Below are 17,054 nucleotides of genomic sequence, written 5' to 3'. Positions count from 1 at the left end.
GTGCCTGTGCCCCCCTCACCCATGCCTGTGCCCCCCTCACCTGCACTGTGCCCTTGCCTCGTGGCTGCTCCTGCACTTGGTTCTCCCTCTCCTGTTGGTTTTCCCGTTGGCCGTGCAGCTTCGTGGTGTGCACATGGCTCTGAGTCTTCCTCTCGTGAACTAAATCCTTTTCTTGCTCCACGTCCTCCTCCAGCTACTACTCCCTTTCTCTGCCCCTTCGTGTCTCTCTTCCTGTTTTACCTAAATCAGGTTTTTGCCCCCCAACACTCCACTCAAACGTTCCTCTTGAGGACAGGATGATGCTTCCGAAAGTGGTCAGTCCACAGCGAACCCCACTGCCTCGAGACGCTCCCGTCACTCGGCTCCTGTGACACCGTCCTCTGGGCTCTCTCCACCCCTCGCTGCAGGTCCTCACTTGCCTACTCTGTCTTCTCTAGTCTTGGAGGCTTTTTGTTTTATGTCACCAGCCAGCCCTCCAGAGGTTGTGTGGCTTCACAGACGGCCTCCAAGCTCCTGTCCCCACACTGCTGCCCTCCCCAGGCCTCTCCCTGAGGCCATCCTGTGTAGTCGCCTCCTGGAGCCCTCTTCGCATGTCTGGGAGGCAGTTCAAAGATACGATAGCAGGCGTGAAACCAAATGCCGCATCTTGGCCTTGGAGCCCCAGACGAGCGCCAGACCTGCCTTACTAATCCACCCTTCCCAAGTCAGTTGACAGTGAGGTCCCCCGGCACTTGTTCAGTGACAGCCGAGAACTCGGAGTTTTCTCCATTTCTGTTTCTCACGTTTATCCTTGAGTCCACGATAAAGGAGCCAGGAGGAGGGTAAGGGGGAATCAGTGCCGCCCTGCATAGCCAGCTCCCTGCATGGGGCCTTAGCGGAGATCCTCCCAAGTGTTTACACTTCAGCTCATTACCCCAGAGCATGGGGCTGGCCATTTCTAGCTTTGAAGGAGCCTGAAAAAATACGTGTGTGTGTGTGTGTGTGTGTGTGTGTGTGTGTATGCCTATATATAGAGAGAGCGAGAGCACGTGCCTGAGTGTGGGCTCATTGCTGCCCTAAATAAAATTGGGATGTGGTTCCTTTTGCCCTTTGTCCCTCGCCTGCCTGGTTTCCTTTGCGGCACTCGTCACAGTCTGACGCGGTCGCCTGCATCTCTCTGTGCTTTGGTTGGGCGTCTCCTTTAGAGCCTCTGCTCTGCGAGGGCAGGGGCCGGCCTTTGTCGTCGTTCACGTCACACCCATGAGTGTCTGGCACAGGAGTCACAGTCAATGGCTGTTGGCTGAACCAATTTTTCCCCCGTCTGTCTGGGAAATTCCTAAACTTCGCATCTCACTTTTGTCCACTTGCCGCATTCCAGAGTACGTCTTGGTCTCATGGCCTGTGCCCTCATCTGGGTGTGGTCAGCCTCTCGCGTTTCCTTTCTGCCTCCCCTCCACCCCTCGCGATGTAGCCCCAGCCCCTGCCCTTCTCTCCTTCCAGTTGTTCTAGAACATTCCAGCATGGAAACCCTGCTGTGCAAGGCCCCTACACTGGCCACAGAAGCTGCACCTAACTGCTGAGGAACCCGGTTCCTGCCTGGAGTGGGTGCCGAGTACTGTCTGGCAGCATGACCATGCTTCTTGAGGCATTTTAGCACCCTGTACCCCAGGTACTGTTGCATATGCCTCCCGTTCTCCAGGAGCCCCCCATGCTTGCCCCCATCCTTGTGCTCTGCTCGTGGCTTGGCACCGTCTGTCCCCTGCCCGCTTGCGCTCACTGTCTCTTTCCTGTTACTGGAGATAGGTCCTTTGTGCCCCGCCCAAGGCCAGCCTTTGTTCATGCACCAGACCCCCTGCCCCATCCCTGTGACCTGAAGAGGCACGCACCATCTTCTGGTTATCCACGAAGAGGCACGTGCGCCGTCTTCTGGTTATCCATGAAGAGGCACGTGCACTGTCTTCTGGTTAACTGTGGGCGGGACCCACAGGTCCCCTCTGTCTGAGCCAGCCCTGCGTTGGGGTCACTGGAATTGCTTCTCATCTGGTTTTGCCACCATCACAGTGCTATAGCCGGGGCACCAGGTAACCCCAAGACACTGCTGAGACTCATGATGGATTCTTGCTGCCCATCTCGACCTCTCACGGGGCTGGAACACAGCTCACCCCCTCGGGCTCCTAGAGCACCATCCTTGCGTTTCCCCCGGGTCAGTCCTTGGCCCTGGGTGTTGCTGTGAGCACCACTGCCTTGGTGCTCTCACAGGCTCTAGTGGACTCATAGGACCCTCTGTGTATACTGATGACTCCCAGGCAGGTATCTTCCAACCCCAGAGCCTTGTGTCCAGTAGCCTGTAAAACATACCCACTTGGCAAGGCACTTTGGCATTAAAATTATTATTATTTTTAAAGATGGGATCTCACTCTGGCACCCAGGCTGGAGTGCAGTGGCACGATCTCAGCTCACTGCAGCCTTGACCTCCTGGGCTCAGGCGATCCTCCTGCCTCAGCCTCCCGGGTAACTGGGACCACGGGCGCCTGCCTCCGTGCCCGGCTAATTTTTTTATTTGTAGAGATAGGTTCTTGCTCTGTTGTCTAGGCTGGTCTCCATCTCTTGGGCTCAAGCAGTCCTCCCTCCTGGGCCTCCAAAAGTGTTGGAATAACAAGTGTGAGCCACCATGCCCACCTCCTTGGCATATTTAGATCTGAGCTTTTCATCTTAACACCTGCTGCCCAAACCGATTCTACCAGTCTCCCTTCTCTTCGGGAAGGGCAGCCCCTCCATCTCCCTTGGTCAGGCCAGAACCTTCAGGTTGGCCTTGATGTCTCTGTTGTCACAGCTCATGCCCAGCCCATCTGCCCCTCCACCCTGGCGTCAGGACATGCCCAGGCCCAGCTGCTGTTGCTCTTCCCTCCTCTGCCCCTGCTGCTCAAGTCGCATCTCTCTCCGGAATATTGAATAGCCTTCTGGCTGCGCCTGCTCTGCCCATGCTCACCCCGGCTGCCCCAGCGCCAGATCCTGTCATCTTTTTATTCTAGGAGTTTCCTGTCCTGGGGATGAAGGCCAGGGTCGCTACAGTGGCTCCCAGGCCCTTTGCCCTGTAGGGCTCTGGGCCAATGGCTTTTCTGCCACCATTCAGCCAGGCCACCATGCCGAGTCCAGGGTTTTACTGACACCCTCCTCTGTCTGGAGCGCTCCTTCCACATGTCCATGGTCCCATGTCCTCACCTCCTTCAGTCTTTGCTGAGCCGTCACCTTGTGAAGCTTCTCTGGCTCCACGGTTGAAACTGCAGCCCCAGCGTCTCCCACTTCTGCTCTTTTCCCTCGTGAGTCGTGACCGCTGTCTCACATGACGGTATTTTGCTTGGTTCTGACCACTGGGATTATAAGCTCTTCTGAAGGATAGAGGAGAAATAAATTCTCCAGTTAACAAATGAACAAAATAATATTAAATATTATTTTGGCAATTCTGTCTAAAGCAGTAAGAATTGAAATAGAAGTAAATGTAACCATTGAGAAAGTCAGCACAATAACGGGGCATACAGTAAGTGCATGAAACCCAGTCACCATTCTCTATCCCACCGCCAGCCAGTTAGAACACATCCCATTCACCATAACCCAAAGCAGCAGAGACAGACGATCCAACAGCGTCCTCGGCAGGCAGCTGACTGCCACGGAGCTGTTTCAGGAAAGGCCCGAAGGAAGATTGGCACTAGCAAAGGATGCCGTGTTTCTGCATGCAAACCGTAATGATATCGTATTGTTCTTTTTGTGTTTGATAAAATATTCTTTATTTATAATGAAAGAGACACCAAGAAGGGCTGGGCCCTGCCAGACACCACAGCCAGGCATGTAACTGCCAAAGTCGTGACCTTGTGGCAGAACAGCTGGCTCCCTTTATGGAAAGGTGAGAGAGGAAGCTCTGCTAACGTTGTGAATACGAACTGACATTCCTGCCCGCTTGTGGTCTCTGTTGTTCGGTCAGGGAGTGACCCGGGGATGAGGGCACTGGACCGCGTGGGGCACGGCCCCGGTTCTTCTGTGCTGCCGGCTTCCGAGGCTGGGGCTGCGTGGCATGCATGTGTGCCGCTGCCGCAGGTCGCATACCCTTTCCAAGACGGACCAGTGGCTTAAGAAGGTTCCTGCAAGGAAGTGGCTGGCTAAGGCTGGGCCTAACTGGGCATGCACACAACAGGGAGCGCAGAGCTCAGGGCCCACAGTGCTCTTCCCACCGCGAGCTTTGTGGGGCGCAACATCAGTCTGGTCACATCCCCTCAGAAGTTGACTGGAAGTGTCATTTTTTCAAGAAGGCTCTTAGGGGATTCGAAGCATTTTTGGCCTTGGTGAGCCTCCCTCAGGGTATGTGCTGTGCTTGGGGAGATTAGCTCAGGATGGCAGGAAGCTACTGTGATTACATGCCCCGCACCAGAACATGAGACTGGCCCCTCCAGGACGGAGAGAGATGTAAGGTGCCACCCAGGGCTTAATCCAGCACTCCTGGCCCTGTGATGAGCTTCGTGATCAATATTTAGAAACCTCTTCTGGTTAATTGCAAAAGTCAGAGAGCCTCATGCCATTGGAGAAATTCTTCCTTCCTGTGTTGGTGAAAACATGATGATGACACACTAAAATGCGTTTCTTTTTGTCAGCAAATTCTGTCAGAGAAGCACGGCAAACGCTGGAGAAGGTTTGAGGAAGCGCATCCTGAAGCTGATGGCACCATGTGGGGGCAGCGGGCGGGCAGGTGCAGACGTTTCACGCGTGTCTCCACTCACGCTGCTTGCCACATTCTGTTTCAGTGATGAAATCAGGGAGGATTACTTCTGTGAGTCACTGAAGGGGAAGATGTACTGGAGGAAATGTAATTTAACATTCGCTAAGTAGAGAAATCCTGTGATCATAAAAAGCTGTAATGCAACAAATTACTTAGGAAAAATTGGGGAGATGTGATAAATAAAAGTTTAATTCTTTGGTATAACCAGATAAGATAGAACCAGAATTTAAAAGCAAATACCAAGCCAGACACAATGACTCATGCCTATAATCCCAGCACTTTGGGAGGCTGAGGCAGGAGGATCACTTGAGCCAGGAGCTCAAAGCTGCAGTGAGCTATGATTGTGTTACTGCGCTCCAGCCTGAACAGCAGAGTGAGACCCGTATGAATGAACGAATAAGTAAGTGAATAAGTAAATAGAAATAAATAAGCAGTGGACAAGGGACACAGACAAAATGTGTAGAAGGAAAAATGTATTAGGTTGAGTCATACACAGTTGTTATTTTTGTAAGTTAAAAGTGATGACTGAATAGACCTATAACAGGTGAAGTTACTACAAAAAACCTCACAAAGAAAAGCCCGAGACCAGATGGTTTCACTGATGAATTCTGTTAAACATTTAAAGAAGAATTTATACCAACTCTTCCTAAAAACAGTTAAGGAGGAAGTACATCCCACCTCCTTCTATGAGGCCAGTATAACTTTGATACAACCTTGAACCAGACAAAGACATCACAAGAAAACCATAGACCATTTTTCCAGATGAAAGAAAATAGATGCCAAAATATTCAACAAAATCTTAGCAAACTAAATCTGGTAACATATGGAAAGGATTATGTGTCAGGACTAAGTAGGGTTTTTCCCAGAAATGCAAGGTTGGTTCAACGTGTGAAAATCAATGTCATGTATCATATTGATAGAATGAAGGACAACAACCACATAATCATCTCAATAGATATCACAGAAGTACTTTACACTGTGAGAAATCAGTGTTTGCTGTTTAAGTTGCCCAGTCTGTGATATTTTTGTTACAGCAGCCTGTGCTGACTAAGACAGCCGCTCAGAACAGGGAGAAAATCTTTGCCAGTCATGTATCTGTTAAGGGTTTAGTATTCAGAATAGGTTAGGAACTCTTCTAGTTCATTAATACAAAGGCAAAAGAAAACTTTTTTTTTTTTTTTTTGAGTTGGAGTCTCACTCTGTCGCCCAGGCTGGAGTGCAGTGCAGTGGCGCCATCTCGGCTCACTGCAAGCTCTGCTTCCCGGGTTCACGCCATTTTCCTGCCTCAGTCTCCCAAGTAGTTGGGACTACAGGCACCCGCCACCATGCCCAGCTAATTTTTTTGTATTTTTAGTAGAGACGGGGTTTCACTGTGTTAGCCAGGATGGTCTCGATCTCCTGACCTTGTGATCCGCCCACCTCGGCCTCCCAAAGTGCTGGGATTACAGGCGTGAGCCACCACGCCTGGCCAAGAAAACATTTTTTAAATGAGCACACAATTTTAGCAAACTTCTGCAAAGATATACAAATGGCCACTAAGCACATCATGAATCCTTAGGGAAATACAAACTAAAACCACAGTGAGGTGCTGCTTCCTACCCCACCAGAAGGGCTGTAGCAAAAACAGTGGTGAGTTGTTGGGTGTGAATGTGGGGAATTGAAATCCCCATACGCAGCCACCTCGGAAAACAAGCTGGCCGTTCTTCAGGTGACACATGGAGTTACCATAGGACGTGGCAGTTCCCCTCCTCAGCTTATCCCCAAGAGCAGTAGAAACTCTTAAGGATGTCATCCTCGGGCCGGGCGCGGTGGCTCACGCCTGTAATCCCGGCACTTTGGGAGGCCGGGACGGGTGGATCGTGAGGTCAGGAGATTGAGACCATCCTGGCCAACATGGTGAAACCCCGTCTCTACTAAAAATACAAAAAAAAAAAAAAAAAAAGCCGGTCGTGGTGGCGTGCACCTACATGTAGTCCTAGCTACTTGGGAGGCTGAGGCAGGAGGATCACTTAAACCAGAGAGGCAGAGGTTACAGTGAGCTGAGATTGCACTACTGCACTCCAGCCTGGGCGACAGTGAGACTCCCATCTCAAAAAAAATAAAAAAGAATGTCATGTCCTTCTCGATAGCAGCCAGAGGTCCATCACTTGTGAATTCCTAAACAAATAGGTATACGAATACCATGGAAGACCATTCAGCCATGAAGAGGAATGGAGCGTCGCTGTATGTCACATCACAGGGGAACCTGGTAAACATGCTGAGTGAGAAAAGCCAGATAGAAAAGTCCACATCACGTGTGATTCCATTTATATGGAATCGGTTGATGGTGGATTGCCTGGGTCTGAGGGGACTACAGTGGGTTCCTTTTTTGGAGTGATGAAAATCTTCTAGAAGTAAAGAGTGATTTGTACAACCTTGTGCTTATTCTAAAAGCTACTAAATTGTGCACATTAAAAGGGTGAATTTTATGGCCTGTGAATTATATCAGTAAAAATTGGTAAAATTAAAAACGACATTGGGATTTTTTTGTATGATTCAGCTTAATAGACAACTGAAGAGCATGCTTGCACAGTGCCGGCAGGGCAGGGGGGTCCAGCAGGGCCAGGGGTGTCCGGCAGGGCGGGGTGGGGGTCTGGCAGGGCCGGGGGCGTCCATGGTGTGTAGCTCTGCACACAGGAGTCGGGAGTTTTTAGTGCAGGTCCATAGAAGTGCAATACCTGGGTCGAAGGATGAGGCCTGGGTTCTGTGGCTCCTGTGAGACCCCATGCACCCTCCTCCCTGTCAGTAGTGTGGCTCCTGTTTCCTTAACTTCACCAGTGTGTTTTCTGTGAGCCCCGTGTGGCTGTCGAGCACTTGAGATGTTGCTGGTCCAAATTGTCGTGTGCTCTCCATGTAAAATATGCCCTGGCTTTCAAAGATTTAGTACAAAGAGGGTAAAGAATGTAAAATATCTAATGATTATTTATTGTTTGTTTATTTTGTATTTTTTTTGTAGAGACGGGGGTGTCTCTATGTTGCCCAGGCTGGTCTCCAACTCCTGGCCTCAAGCAGTCCTCCCACCTTGGCCTCCCAAAGCACGGGGATTCCAGATATGAGTCACCATGCTTGGCCCTGAAAATTATTTATTTATTTATTTGAGATGGAGTCTCGCACTCTCACCCAGGCTGGAGTGCAGTGGCGTGGTCTCTGCTCACTGCAAGCTCCGCCTCCTGGGTTCACGCCATTCTCCTGCCTCAGCCTCCCGAGTAGTTGGGACTACAGGCGCCCGCCACCACGACCAGCTAATTTTTTTGTATTTCTAGTAGAGACGGGGGTCATCATGTTGGCCAGGATGGTCTCCATCTCCTGACCTGGTGATCCGCCCGCCTTGGCCTCCCAAAGTGCTGGGATTACAGGCATAAGCCACCACGCCTGGCCCCTGGTAATGATTTATATTGAGTGTTTTAATGAACATATTCGGGATGAATTGGGTTAAATAAAATATAACACATTTCATGTGTTTCTTTGTACCATGGCTACTAGAAAATTTGAAACTATACAAATGTGTCTCACGCTATACTCTGTTGAATGGTACTGCTTTGTGGCTTTATCCTTTTTTTTTCTGCTTCGGTTTCTCAGAGATGTTTTAAAAACAAAAAACTTGTACTGATGTTTCTGTCTTTCCATAGCCATCCAGATTTATGATGATTACTAATATTGTGGACTTCTCTTCATCTTATTTTGCTTTCTATTTCCTATGCTTTTGTCTTTTCGTTTTTTCATTTTTTTTGGTGGATCGATAAGGTTTTCTTTGTTCCAGTTAATTTCCTCTTGCGGTTTGTCCAGTTCACAGCCATGGTCCAATTTTGGCAAATCAAAAAGGTCTCCACACATTGCCAGATGTCCCCTGGGGAGCAAGTTGTCCCTGTGGAAAGCTGCTGCACTAGGTGAGCCCAGCCCTGGTTAGGGTGCCTTGTGAGTGGAGCCTGCGTGTGCTGCTGTGTCCGGCTGCTTCCAGGCGGCGTGGCCCTCCCTCTGATTGCTGGAGGACTCTTCTGTGTGGGCACACCACGGTTTGCTTACCCGTCCTGGTCAATGGACACTTGGAACTGTGGTGAACAAGCATTCCTGCACCTGTATGTGGATATTCTGTGTCCATTTTTCTTGGGAGTGGAATGGCTGAGTCATCTGGTAGGTGTCTTTACCTTTTAAAGAACTAAGCATTTTTTCCAGAAGGATCATCAGAACTGCTGCCAGGAAGAGTCCAGGTATCCCGGCTCCACCAGCATGTGGTGGCGGCCTCTTGACTGGGAACTGTTCTTCTGGGTGCCAGGGTTCTCCGGAGAAACAGAGATAGTGGCACCCGCATGTGTGCACGTGCGCGTGTGTGTGGGAGTGTGCGTGTGCGTGCGTGTATGTGCGCATGCGTGCATGTAAGGGGATGTGTCACAAAGAATTGGCTGGTGCAGTTATCAAGGCTAAGTCCCAAGCTGGAGACCCAGGAAGGCTGAAATGTAGTTCCAGTCTGAGTCTCAAGGCCTGAGAACCAGGAGGGCTGACAGTAACAGTTTTAACCCGGAAGCTGTCGGGCTGGCGGGAGATCCAAGAAGAGCCAGGATTTTAGACCAAGTGCAAAGGCCAGAAAAGACCATGCCCCGCCCACACGAGGAGTTCCTTCTTACCCAGCCTTGCCGTTCCCTTCAGGTCCTCAGCAGATTGGGCAGGGCCCCTCCCCAACGGGGAAGGCTGTGGGCTTTCCTCAGTCTACCCCTTCAGATATTAATCCCACCCCAGAATGCTCTCGCAGAGACACCTAGAATAATACTTGGCCAAATGTTTGTTGGGGAACCTGGGGGCGTCAAATGGACTCGTAAAATTCACCGCGCCTTCCGCTGTGGTCTAATTTGCATTTCCCTGATGACTCATGATGTTGCACGTCTTCCTAGAGATTACCTGCCCTTCATAGAACTTCTCTGTGATGTTCCTGTTCACACCTTTTCCACATTAAAAAAATGGGATTGCTAACTGGGGGAGGTGGCGTGTGCCTGTAGTCCTAGCTACTCAGGAGGCTGAGGCAGGACAATCACTTGATCCCAGGAGGCGGAGGTTGCAGTGAGCCGAGATCGTGCTGTTGCACTCCAGCCTGGGTGATGGAGTGAGACTGTGTCTCAAAAAAAAAAAAAAAAAAAAAAAAAAGCGGGTTGAGGGGGCTTGCTGGTCCTAATACTGAGGCTGCAGGAGTTGGCTGTATTCCAGACGGAAGCCCTTTGTCAGCTGTGCTGTGAAGGCTCCTCCCAGCCTATGGCTCGTGTTCTTACTTTCTTACGTTGTTTTCTGAAGAGCAGAAGCTTTCGTTTTGATAAGGTTCAGAGGATGGGTTTTTCTTTTACAGTTGGCGCATTTTGTATCCTTCTAAGAAATCGTTGCCTGTCTCAAGGATGCAAAGATTTTCTCCTATGTTTCCTTCTAAGGAGTTTCACAGTTTGAGCTTTTGTGTTTAGGTCCGTGATCCATTCGGAGGCACTTTTCATGGGATGTGAGGTTTGGGTTGAGGGCCATCCCTTCCCTGTCCTGGCTGTTGCAGAGACTGTCCTTCCCCTCAGTTGCCTTGGCCCCTTGGCTGGACGTAAGTGGACCCTGCCTGTGGGTCCTTTTCTGGGTTCCCCCACCTGTATTGACCCCTGCATCCATTCCTAGACCGGTGCTGTACCGGCTTCAGCACTCTAGCTTTATAAGCAGTCTTGCAGTCAGGTGCCATTTATCAAAATTCATTAGAATTTTTTGTTAACATTTTTTAATTTAAAAAGTTAGAGTTATATATATATATATAATTTGCCATCAACCATTTTATACAGCAACCACTTTATCCATTTATAGCGTAGACACTGTTCCGTAAGCACACAATACAGTCATACCATCTACATCACCAGGACCCTCTCATCTCGCAAACCGGAAACTCCATAGCCATTGAACAAAACTGCCTCCTCCCCACCCCAGCCCCTGGCATCCACCATTCTGCTTTCTGTGTCTAAGACTTGGACTGTGTGAGATACCTCATACAAGCAGAGTCATGCAGATTTGTCTTTTCATGGTTGACTTATTTCACTTAGCATAATGTCTTCAAGGTTCACCCATGTTACAGTGTGTGAGAGGATTGCCTTCTTTTAAAAGGCTGAATACTATTCCACTGTGTATTGTGTTAGTTTTCCCCAGGGGGACGGAACTCATAGTATATATAGGTAGATGAGGGGATTTATTGGGGAACTGGCTCCTGTGATTACAGAGGCTGAGTCCCCCAGCAGACCTGCACCCCAGAGACCCTGGGAAGCTGGTGCATGGCTCAGTCCAAAGCCAAAGGCCTGAGAACCCTGGGGGATGCTGGTGTAAGTCCCAACATCCAAAGGCCAGAGACCCTGGAGTTCTGATGCCAAAGGGCAGGATCCCAGCTCCAGGAGGGACAGGAAATTGCTTATCCTCTGCCTTTCTCGTTCTGTCTGGGCCCCAGCAGACTGGATGGCGCCACCTACCTGGAGGGCATCTTCCCACTCACCCACCAGTCTCCTCTGGAAACACCCGCACAGGCACACCCAGAAGTAATGCTTCACAGGTTCTCTAGGTAGCCCTAATCCCATCAAGTTGATGCCTGAGATGAACCATTACGTGTGCAGATACGGTCATGTGTCACTTACACGGAAAAGCTCTGAGAAACGCATCGTTAGGCGACTTCATGGTGCAAACATCGCGGAATGAACTAACAGGAGCCCAGACGGTGTGGCTGCTGCACGTGGTACAGCCCGTGACTCCTGGGCTGCAAACCTGTACAGCATGTCACTGCGCTGAATACTGCAGGCAGCTGTTCCACGGTGGTGTTTTGCATCGAACACGTCGAAACATAGAAGAGGTGCAGTGAAAATGCAGTGTCCTAATCTTAATGGGACCACTATCACCTGTACGGTCTGTTGTTGACCAAAATGTCGTTATGTGGCGTGTGACTGCCACGTTTTCCTTCTTCATTCCCCTCGTGATGGACACTTGGGTTGCTTCTGCCTCGTGGCTGCCATGAACACAGGTGTGCAGATACCTTCTGGGACCCTGCCTTCGGTTCTCGTGGCCTGCTGTGGACTCAGGAGCCCTGTGCCTAACGTTCTGAGGAATTGCCTCGCTGCTCTCCACACTGCGCCGGGCACGTTCCCTGGCACTGCACGCGCGTCCCGCTGCTCCGCTTCCTGCCGTGGCATAGCTTTCGGTGTTGAGTGATCGCCGTCCTAACGGGCACGAGGTGATGCCTCACGTTTGCATTTGTGTCTCCTGAGCAGTGCTTGGTCGTGTTGAGCATCTTGTCACGTGCCGCTTGGCCATTGGTTTATCTTCTCTGTAGAAGTGTCTAAGTCCTTCACCCACTTTAAAATTGGACATTTCCTTTGGTTGTGGAGTTGTGGGAGTTTTTAAAAGTGCATTCTGGATACCAGGTCCATATGCAGATCCCTGGGTTGCAGCTATTTTTTCCCATTTTTTACTCTGTTGGTTTTTCCTGCTCTGCAGTTTTTAAGTTTGATGTAGTCCCATTTGTCTCTTTCTGTTGCCTGTGCTATTAGGAATCTATTTTTAATGCTTTGCCCCTTTTCACAGTTCTTCCTGTGATACGGTCTGTTAGGTTGCCTGTCCTCATTTGGGCGAGCTGTGTCTTCTGCGGGCTCCTCTCTGCACTGCTGTTCCTTGTGTCTTACGTTGTCTTTCTCCATGGACTTATTGTGTTTGATCACTAAACAATATTTCTGAGTAGTTTTTCTCCCGGGAAGGTTTGTGTGTGCTCAGCTTTCAGCCCTGCGTGTCTGAAAGTAACTTCAGTTTGTCCTCATTCTTGAGTGATAATTTGGCTCGAGTTAGAGTCTTTAGCATTTCTGACATTCCACTCACTCGGTCACCAAATGCCCTTTAAGGAGCCTGTGAAGGGGCTGTTGCTAACCAGCCAGCCCAGGCCAGTGGAGGGGAGCTTTTAGGGCCGGGAGTCACGTGCTGGGTCCCCCGGAAGAGGAGGCGCTGCTTTCCGGGGCTGGCCTGGCTCCTCTGGGGGGCGTGGATGCGGGGAGGAGCTGCTGTCTGGGTCAGCAGCTGCCCTGTTGGAGTGAGAGGGGGTGCTGCGCTCATCCCCTGAACTCAGATTGGATAGCCCCGGGCCAGCGCTGAAGGAGGAGCAGAGGCAGGGAAGTGGGAGGAGCGTGCGCAGAGGCGTGGGAGGCCTGAGGAGTAAGCGGCTGGATGTGGACCCTGAGAGCCACTGGCAGGGAGGTGGGGTCTTTCCAGTTGTGAAGACACCGTGGCCCCGGTGAGCCCCTCCCCGGCCTCCTTCATGCTTGCGTCCTGCGTAACCGTGGTGTGTTCTGGGCAGGGCCTCTTTCCCTTGCACTGGGAGCACAGGGTTCGTCTGCAGCACACCAGCTGCCCGGAGCTCTGCCCTGTGCCTGAGTGGTGTAAGCAACGCGGTGAGGCGGACGGCCCGGCAGGGGTTGGAAAGTCCAGGAAAGCCCCGTTCCTGCGTAGAACTTGAATGCAGCTAAGGGACGTCCAGAGAGGCCTCTCCTTTTCTGGTGGCGGTCTGGAATGTGCTGGCGTGTGGATGCTGTGTGCGTTCCTCTGCGCGAGCTAGGGTGGTTGTGCCGCTTTGTCTAATGGTTTAGTGGCGAAGACTTTCTGTCCTGCTCACCGTGTGAGGCCCCTGCACAGGCAGAGCAGAGACTGAGTATGCTTCGCGTCCTTCAGAAATTCCACCTCGTGGCAGGACACACTCAGATAGGGTCTCCAGTGGGAGAGTCGTGCAGGCTGGTGTCGGGCTGTGGTGTCACGGCCTCAGGGGGCCTTCCCCAGTGGGTCTCGTTGAGCTTGCTTGCACTGGTCAGGTATTTATGGAGAGCTGAAGTGCTGTCTGCTGTGACTTCCCATCCACTGGATGTAGAGCAGACGAAAAGAATCTTTCCCGTCTTTCCTAAGTGGTGCCGAATCCTTGGGAGAAATCTTGAAGGCGGGCAGTGTGGGTGATGGGACCCCAGGCCACGTGGCACCAACAAGCTTGGTTCCAGATGCCACACACACAGTGCCTGACTTCGAGTCCATCTCCTGTTGTCACTGCTTTGTGAGTTGGTTAAACATGTTGTGTCTTGATCGCTTCCCTGCCCTCCTTCTCAACATCCTGACTCACTTGCTCACCAGCAAGTGTGAGTTCTGCTCGGTAGCAGACGGTGATGCTGGCTGCCATTTGCAAGCCCTCCTGTGTGGCTGTCTGGTGTGGACAAGAGCGTGTGCACGCTGTCACCCGCGGTGGGTCAACGTCGGCCCTGGGGGACGTCTAAGTGGAGGGCAGCTGGGGCCAGGCTGAGTGGGGAGTGGCAGCCGGGGGGACGGGCTCAGGGCTGGCCTTGCCACCTGCCTCCTGCCCCTGCTTTCGGGGGGAAAGTGAGTCTGGGAAGAGCCCTGCTGTGTGGCTCCTTCCTTGGCTGAGGCCAGCCCCGTCTCTGTTTCCCTGGCTGTCCCTACTCCTGGGAAGCCCAAGCGCCGAGCTGCGTCCAGGTCTCCCTCACTGCAGCCCTGCCTTCCTCACGTGCCCTCACGGCTAAGCACAGTGGTTGACACGAGGTCGAGGCCTGCCCAGGGCCGGGGGAGCAGGTGGTACCCAGGAGTCTGTCCCCCATGGTTGGGCACGGCTGGAGAGGAGGCGGAGGTGGAGCGCTTGTTCTGGCACAGCTGCGACGGCAGAGTTGGGCCCACTGCTCTTGGGCGGCAGCATGGCCATGTTGCTGACGTGCTGTGCGGTGAGCTGCCGGCCGCCAGCGCAGCCAGGACCATGGGCAGTGTTTCCTGCCGGAGCCCGGCCACGGAGGCCGGGGAGCGCTGGGGCGTGATTCTGTCATGCTGCTTTCAAACCGTAGAGCACAGGAAATGGGCAGAGAAGAATTCAGCAGCGCTTCTCTCAGAGGGACAGAAAACTAACGATGACTTTAAGATTCTCCTTGATAGGCTTATTTTCCACAGGGAATGGATGGTTCTTATGAGTGGGGAAGGCAAACGCTGTCACACAGGAGAGGTGTGAGTTGTGCGCTTGTGGCTTCACATGCGTGTTTGAGGCTTGCTGTGCCCAGCCCCAGCCCATGTGGAGCCCACGCCCCATGCACCCTTGTCCCTGCCCAGCCTGGCCTCATGTGGTGGCGCCTGTGGCCGCACCAGCGTGGTTGATCACCGGCCAGTCCTGTGTTTTACTGTCAGATAGCCTCACACCCCGGTCGCTCCTCTCCTGTTTGGAAATTTCTTTAACTGTTGGTTATTCTGGATGAGCTTTGGGATTATTTTGTCAACATACACTGAAAATGTTTTTGGCAAACATTGGGGTTGCTTCTCGTCCAGGGATGTGGAATGGCTCTCCATTCCCCAGGGCTTTTGTGGGTCTTGGTTGAGGTTTAGAGGAGATACTTTGAGACCACGAACCTTCTGAGACTTCTGCCTCTACAAGTGCCATGAGGAGACCTGGTGTGTTCTGGGTGTGGGGCTGGTGGGGCTCACACCAGGGGAGCGGATCCCTCACCATCCTCCTTCCTCTCCAGGTGCCCTACGAGACACTGAACAAACGCTTTCGCGCCGCTCAGAAGAACATTGACCGGGAGACCAGCCACGTCACCATGGTGGTGGCCGAGCTGGAGAAGACGCTGAGCGGCTGCCCCGCCGTGGACTCCGTGGTCAGCCTGCTGGACGGCGTGGTGGAGAAGCTCAGCGTCCTCAAGAGGAAGGTTGGTCCCGCCCAGCGGTCCCTCTTCGGTCGGGGCATGGACACCCCTTTGTCTCGAAAATGAGTCCTAAGACAGGCAAGCTGCCGTGGTGGGAACGCGGGAGGTGCGGTTGGGGGCCCCCTTCCCTGCTGTCTGCCCTCTGGGGCCACTGTCGGCTGAGCAGGCCAGCTTCCTGTTCCTGTAGGGACCGTGTTGTCTTGCTCCAGGACTGTCCAGAGCCCAGGCCACAGGGAGACCAGGATGTATAGCAGGTTGATTGATTTTTTTTTTTTTTTTTTGAGACAGAGCCCCACTCTGTCACTCAGGCTGGAGTTCAATGGTGCGATCTCGGCTCACTGCAGCCTCCACCTCCCGGGTTCAGGCAATTCTCCTGCCTCAGCCTCACGAGTAGCTGGGACTACAGGCGCCCACCACCACGCCCGGCTAATTTTTGTATTTTTAGTAGAGACGGGGTTTCACCATGTTAGCCAGGCTGGTCTCGAACTCCTGACCTCAGGTGATTCACCTGCCTTGGCCTCCCAAAGCTGGGATTACAGGCGTAAGCCACTGCATCCAGCCTGATTGGTTATTTTTAGATGGAATTTCACCTCCAAGGAGCGTGTGGAGTTCCTTGTCACAGGGACGTGTGGACAGGGGCGTTGGGACTAATCTGGCCCACCGAAGACACCCAGAAAGTAGGATAAGATATCTTGAAACATTGCACTGAAAATACCCAATAGACCATAAAACAGAAAGGAATCACCAGGCCAGAACCGGAGGGTAGGGGTCAGAGGTGAGCGGCAAGAGACTGCTGTTGCCCCTGGAGTGTTGGCCAGGCCAGATGGAGGTGAGGACCGATGACCCGGGCCTTGGACAGTGGGGCCCAGTGGAGAGAAGCTGGGACCCCACGGTACTACAGCTCAGGGTGGGGTGTACCAGAAGTGGCTGGCGTTGACACAGCGTTGCAGCCTAGGTTCAGAGGACTGAGGTGATCGGAGACCCTTAGCCTTCACTCCTGTGAGGTGGTCCCGGCTGGTGGTGCCTTCCAGCTCCAGGCAGAGTCAATTCAGATTCTTCCTTGGGGAGGATACCTTCATTATGGGCACAAGATGATTCTTAGATTCTTAGTTTTCAAGTACAACATCCAGCACAGAGATGGCCTGGGCGACAGTGAGACCCTGTCTCAGGACACCACGATGGACTGGAGACCCAGCAGACAGTAGACAGAGGGCTGCACGGACTGCAGGTGTGGGGGCTGCCGGGTGCCACACCTTACTGTGCTTAAAGAACAGAAGCAGGCTGGGTGCGGTGGCTCACACCTGGAAAGCACTGTGGAAGGCTGAGGCAGCAGAATCACTTGAGCGCAGGAGTTTGAGACCAGCCTGGGCAACATAAGGAGACCCCATCTCCACAAAACATAAAAAAAATAGCCAAGCATACTGGTGTCCTCCTGTAGCCCCAGCAGTTACTCAGGAGGCTGAGGCAGAAGGATTGCTTGAGCCCAGGAGGTCAAGGCTGCAGCGAGCTGTGATCATGCCACTGCACTCTCTAGCTGGGCGACAGTGAGACGCTGC

The 17,054-nt window shown here is 52.3% G+C and overlaps 1 protein-coding gene across 6 annotated transcripts in view; it reads left to right on the top strand.

Moving 5' to 3' along the window:
* Positions 1-17,054, top strand: part of MAEA (macrophage erythroblast attacher, E3 ubiquitin ligase) — a 63,014-nt gene that overhangs the window by 21,400 nt on the left and 24,560 nt on the right. For 4 of the 6 annotated variants that reach the window (XM_058430323.1, XM_032135661.2, XM_058430324.1 and 1 more), the window contains exon 2: positions 15,319-15,501. In XM_058430323.1, the coding sequence (XP_058286306.1) occupies positions 15,394-15,501 (108 nt within the window). In that variant the 5' untranslated portion in view covers positions 15,319-15,393. Of the gene's footprint in view, positions 1-1,234; positions 1,649-15,106; positions 15,245-15,318; positions 15,502-17,054 lie in introns of those variants that run through there. The other 2 variants (XM_058430321.1, XM_058430320.1) reach the window with 2 other exon arrangements.

This window comes from Hylobates moloch, unplaced genomic scaffold (genome assembly GCF_009828535.3).
Source record: "Hylobates moloch isolate HMO894 unplaced genomic scaffold, HMol_V3 SCAFFOLD_17, whole genome shotgun sequence".
NCBI classification, from domain to species: Eukaryota; Metazoa; Chordata; class Mammalia; order Primates; family Hylobatidae; genus Hylobates; species Hylobates moloch.
The sequence above is the reverse complement of the archived record's forward strand: the minus strand, read 5'-3'. Positions and strand labels throughout refer to the sequence as shown.